General features: G+C 43.0%; 1 protein-coding gene across 1 annotated transcript in view; it reads right to left on the bottom strand.

Moving 5' to 3' along the window:
• Nucleotides 1-3,587, bottom strand: part of LOC116699482 (acyl-coenzyme A thioesterase 1) — a gene marked incomplete at its 3' end in the record, with an annotated part of 30,893 nt that extends 27,306 nt beyond the window's left edge. The window contains 1 exon segment of the mRNA XM_032532097.1: nucleotides 3,128-3,587. Coding sequence (XP_032387988.1) covers nucleotides 3,128-3,587 — 460 coding nt within the window.
• Between the last annotated feature and the right edge of the window lie 2,190 nt (nucleotides 3,588-5,777).

Below are 5,777 nucleotides of genomic sequence, written 5' to 3'. Positions count from 1 at the left end.
TTATATTATTTTCCCAACTGATTTACCAAAAAGTGGCCCAATTTAGCTGATATCACCCGAAGATCCGGGTTTTTTGCAAAGCCAACCTACCACTCCATAAAGCCGTCTGCTCATGAGCCAGTCAGAGTAGTTCCCTGCCCCCCGTGCAGCTTAGTCTCTAGATGTAGACAGTCACAGAGGACAGAGTAACGGAAGGAAAACTAAACAGATAGCAGTCGGTAATACGTCAGTCTCAAGGTTTACCAGTTTACCAGTAAACGCAACATTTTGTCTAATCTGTTGTTATTCAGACAACAGTGCTGACCAGTGCTAGTCGGTGCTAGTAGCGTCTTTTAGCTGTTAGCTCCTTTAGGACGCACCCGGTGCTAATGTCCTCGCATCCGCTGCAATGCTGTTTATATGGATATGGTTTAATTTTGCGTTACATGACCCATTTCTTCTGTAAAGCCGTGGCTGTGTTGAATCTCTCCTCTACTCTCTCTCAACTTACTCCGCGCAGCCCTGCCACACAGCGCCGTTCCACACTTCTGACATTTGTCCACAGTTTTAATTTTTTATTAACACAGCTGTTTATTGTTAAGTATGAGGCGCAAATCTGTATTTGTACCAGTGTTTCCGCTGGTAACTCTGCTATCGTGGCCGCCATGGCAAAGAACACAGAAGTTACTGAATGCAACTAACTTCAGTTGGTAGAGTAACAGCGTGTGAGACGGAGCTGCTGGACCTGGGCCAGAGATGCGACCCATTGCGAGAATATCATAGTTCATAAAAATGCAGCGCAGTGAAGATACAGACGTTTCATACACAAGACGTGTGTATCCGCCATTCGACCCACATTCGAAATGTGTAAAATATGCGATAGCGTTGCCGAGTATAGCGATAACGATATTACTTGCAATAAATAAACAGATATAACTGTTCTGCTTTATTACAACATTGTGCTTGTTGATTTAAAAAAAAAAGAATTTAAAAATGAAAGAAAATTATTTCTAACTTTTTTCTTTGAACAAATTGAAAATTGAATTGAATTTAAAAGACATCGCTAAAAACAGAATGGACAGTTACAAGTGTAGTTTTCTACTGATATTTTCTTTTAGCTGACAAAAAATATCTGAGTGTCTTTTGCAATATGTCGCAGCCCTTGCAGATTTGATATTGCAACAGATAACACAATAAAAAACTATATATTGTGCAGCCCTACAAAACAACAACAAGATTCAAGATTTAATACAAATGCCTTAAAACTCGGTGCAAGTTGCTGGGGATTGGCTTCAGTGTGCTCATGACAGGACATCAACAAGGACCAACCAAAACATAGCAAATATATATACATACGGTACCCCACATAAAATCACACTTGACACAGGCAGATTTAAAAAAGAGGGCACACCGCTCACCACATACCTGGATGACAGTCCAGGAGGCTAGAGCGGCAGATGTCAGGTTGAGGTGACATTGTTGCATAGGGATGCAGCGTGCATATCCACAACTTTACAATAATAATAGTAAATAAAATAATGCTAGCATGAGTGGCATAAAAACGTATAGAAAAGTATTATAAAACCAGTGTAAAGAAATGTGCAAATTATACAGGACCAGGTGCTGGTTCAGAGATGGAGAGCTCTTTAGAGATTTAATGGCTCGGCAGTATGTGCTGTTGAGGATGCAGGAGGTTTGATTCTTAAAGGAGGATTCCGGCCAATTTTTACGTTAATCTTGATTGCTATAAATATGCGTGGACTTTTGATTGAAAAAAACCCGACCCGAATCAGTGCAGGCAATCCGGAGTATCTGCAGCTACGTGTACAAGCTTCCACTGAGCTAAAAATGGCAGTTGTCAGGTTTTAGAGTGCCTTTTTGCCTCTTAACAGACACAAAATGCAATTAAAACGTCTGTGCAACATGAGCAGGGCCCTTACGTGACAACAATATGTGTTTTCAACTCAGACATTGTTTAAATTCACCTACCCTGTCTCTATTCTGCCGGTAGCTAGCTCGCCCTGTTAGCTGCCGTCTGTGACGTTCAGCCAGGCTTCTGTGATAATCATCACTCAGCAGTTCCGTGTGTTTTTGTAGTTCATCCATTTTGTGTGTGATCAATCCGGTGTTGGTGAGTAGGCTTGTCGATTTGTGTGGTAGTTCCCTTAGCCGCGCTACCAGCATCTTTGCTTCTTCGATCTGCATACTGTTTACCTTTTCCTGCTACATCGGGACTACAGCGTGAGACTACAGCTAGCCTTCTCTAACGCTACCACTGTGCAAATCACAACATGTGGCCTGTTTCCATGTAGTTACATAGTCACCGATATGGTCATACCACTACAGTGCTCACTTTCCTATTTTTGAGGGGGAATAAAGAAGGTATGACCTGTCCTCTACCAGTAGGCAACAAAGGCGGGGAAAAATCAGAAGCAAGGAAGCCGGTCGGGCCTGCTAGTGCAGCTAACGGAACTACCATTTAAATCAACACTGCCAAGCCTTCTATTCACCAACACCAGATTGATAACACACAAAATGGACGAGCTACAAATACACACGGAACTGCTGTGTGATGATTATATGGAAGCAGCTAACAGCTAGCAGCTAACAGGGCGAGCTAGCTACCGTCAGGATAGAGACAGGGTAGGTGAATTTAAACAATGTCTGAGTTGAAAACGCATACTGTTGTCACGTGAGGGTCCTGCTCATGTTGCACAGACATTTTAATTTGTCTGTTAAGAGGCACAAAGGCACTCTAAAACTTGCCCTGTCAACTGCTGTTTTAACTCATTGGAAGCTCGTACACGTGGCTGCAGATACTCAGTGTTATCTGCACCGATTCAGATCGGGTTTTTCTCAGTCAAAAGTACATGCATAGTTATAGCAATCAAGATTAACATAAAAATTTACCGGAATTCTCCTTAAATAGCTCTCAGCCTTCTTGGTGATGGGAGGATGTTGAAAATGGAGTTGGAAGGGTGCTCTATAATAATTTTTTGGACCGTGGACAAATAAAAAGTAAAGTATCTAAATCTGTGGCTATAAAGCTATATGACTAACATTAGCATTATGCTTTCTACTTACAAGGTAATTAATGCTAAAATACACAATAATAAAAAATACAATAATAAACAACAAAGGAACCAACCTGGGGGAGTGAACAGAACTCCACGGATATTCCCCTCTTTGATGGGGAGTCGGCTAACTCCGTCTCCAATCAGAAGCCTCTCGTTGGTCGCCTCTGCCAGCATCCTGCCCACCCCCTCCTCCTCCCCGTGCACAGATAAATTCACCACATGAGGGTTAAGTGAATTTTTTATCTGAAACCTTTTGTGCAAGGTGTCTGCCCTCATGGACCACAGCAGACCCATGGGTTCCACCCCGACGTAGCTCCCGCTGAGAGAGGGGTCTCTCTCCAGGTCGATCTCCCCGTTCTCATCAGCCTTGTAGGTAGCCGAGGAGCTGAACACCAGCCCCTTGTCGTCAGTGGCTCTGGCTCTCATGGTGACCACCTGTCTCGCCCTCAGCCCGGCCACCTTCATCTGAACCGGCTCATCAAACATGCATCTGGCTCTAGGCAGCAGCCTCAGTCGAACTTGGGAGGACATCTCTTCTGAAACTATTGTTCTTTTCTTTCACAGGGTTGCACTGTGATTGTAAGAGAATAAATTGAACAGTCACATTATATTCTAAGGGATGTCCCGATTGGATTGGAGCCAATATGGGAACCTAACTCATCATTTACGTCAGTAAATTCTACACCATTCTAAGTAGAAGCTGATTTTAGCTGATCAAAGTTTTACAAAAAATGCTAGCTTCACTAAGATTAGCAACTTTGTTCACTTGGTTGAATTTACAGCCCTGGCCTGAACAATTCAATTAAATAAAATTTATAGTGTCAAACCAACAAGAGTTATCTCAACACACTTTACAGACAGAGTAAATCTAGACCACACTGTATAATTTACAAAGAACCAACAATTCTAGTAATTCCCCCAAAAGCAAGCATTTAGGAGCGAGGAAAAACTGCTTTTTAGGGAGAAACCTCGGGTGGTGAGGAAAACTTCCTTTCAGGGAGAAATCTCAGACAGACACTGGCTCTTGGTAGGCGGTGTCTGACGATGTCAGATGGGGGTGTGATGAACAGTGGCAATAATAATAACAATAAAGATAATGGAACTAAGACTAGAAATAGTAGTAGTAATAATAGTTTAGTAGTTCTTGGCGTAGCAGGGCACTGCAGGGTATAGCAGTAGGTAGCAGGGCGTATCAGGATGCAGCAGGGCACTGCAGAGCGTAGCAGGACATGGCAGGGCGCGGAGCAGGACCATGGTGACATCTGCAACCATGATTTAGGTGCCATACTAATCCAAGGAAAACTGCGGGGCGAAAAAACATAAGGGCTCCCCGGAATAAGCTCCCCAGAGCTATGTTAGTAAGAAGTATTTCTGGGACATGGATGCAAACCGATGGAAAGGGAGAGGACAGAGGAGCTCAATGTGTCAAAGGAAGGAAGTCCCCCGGCAGTCTAAAACTATAACAGCATAATTAAGAGGTGGTGCAAGGCAAACGTGAGTCAGTTCTATAAAAAAGCCAGTTCTATAATAAATGTATCTGACGACTATGAAGAGAAGCAGAGAAGAGAAGGGGTGCCACGTCTGTAGCTATACACCCTCCCCTGCCGGTCTAGGCACTGAAAAACACTGCAACTCATCACTCCCTAACTATAAGCTTTATCAAAGAGGAGAGTTTGAAGTTTACTCTTAAATGTGGTGACAGTGTCTGTCTCCCAGACTGGAAGCTGATTTCACAGGCGAGGAGCCTGATAAATGAAGGCTCTGGATCCCATTCTACTTTCAGAGACTCCAGGAACCACATATTCAATCCTGGATTTTACAGGAAGCCAATGCAGAGAAGCTAATACAGGAGAAATATGATCTATTTTCTTACTTTTTGTCTGAACACGCGCTGCAGCATTCTGGATCAGCTAGAGAGTCTTTAGGGACTTATTTGAGCAACCTGACAATAGAACACACAGCCGGGCTGTGGAACCATATCAAGGTAAGTTACAAATATAATGGCACACCAGCTTGAGCTATCAGTAAGCGCTAGTTAACTAGCTACCTGCAGTTCATGACATGCATAAAATTCCTGTCCTTGTACTGCTAAAAGCCAAAAGGAATTGAAAGTGTTGAAATAATACAATATGATATTCAAACTTGTGACTGCTTTCTTTAATAACTTAAAAACTCAACACAATATGTGCACTCTTACTTTCAGTACATTTTAAAATGAACTACTTGTAATACTTAAGTAAGTACAAAAAATATTGAATACTTTAGTACTTCCACTTAAGTGTGGTGCTTAAAGAGCACTTCAACTTCTTCTCATGTCACTTTTTTGATAGAGCACTTGTACTTTTACTCAAGTCTGGGTCTCTTTATGCATGTCTGGACAAGAGGCAATGTCTGGACAAGAGGCAATGTCCATTGTGATGGTTGAACGGCATCACGATAGAGAGCCACCATTGTGATGCCACGCCCCCCCCCCCCCCCCCACACACACACACCCTGTCAGACACACGCTAATCCTAGTGGACGGGAAATTGACAACTGCGTTGGTCTTAACTTCGCAAAGACACTTGCGGTCGGTCTTTGCTCTGTGCTGCCTCTTAAGTGGAAGCTACTCCCCCCCTTACATGCAAATTATTTGTTGTGATATTCTCTCTCTCTCTCTTCCTGTCAGTATAGCAGCTCGCTCTACCTGGCCTAGTAACGTATCAGCATACAGTAAGGTCA

The sequence above is a fragment of the Etheostoma spectabile genome, chromosome 12 (assembly GCF_008692095.1).
Source record: "Etheostoma spectabile isolate EspeVRDwgs_2016 chromosome 12, UIUC_Espe_1.0, whole genome shotgun sequence".
Lineage (NCBI taxonomy): Eukaryota > Metazoa > Chordata > Actinopteri > Perciformes > Percidae > Etheostoma > Etheostoma spectabile.
This window is presented reverse-complemented; position numbering and strand designations above follow the sequence as displayed.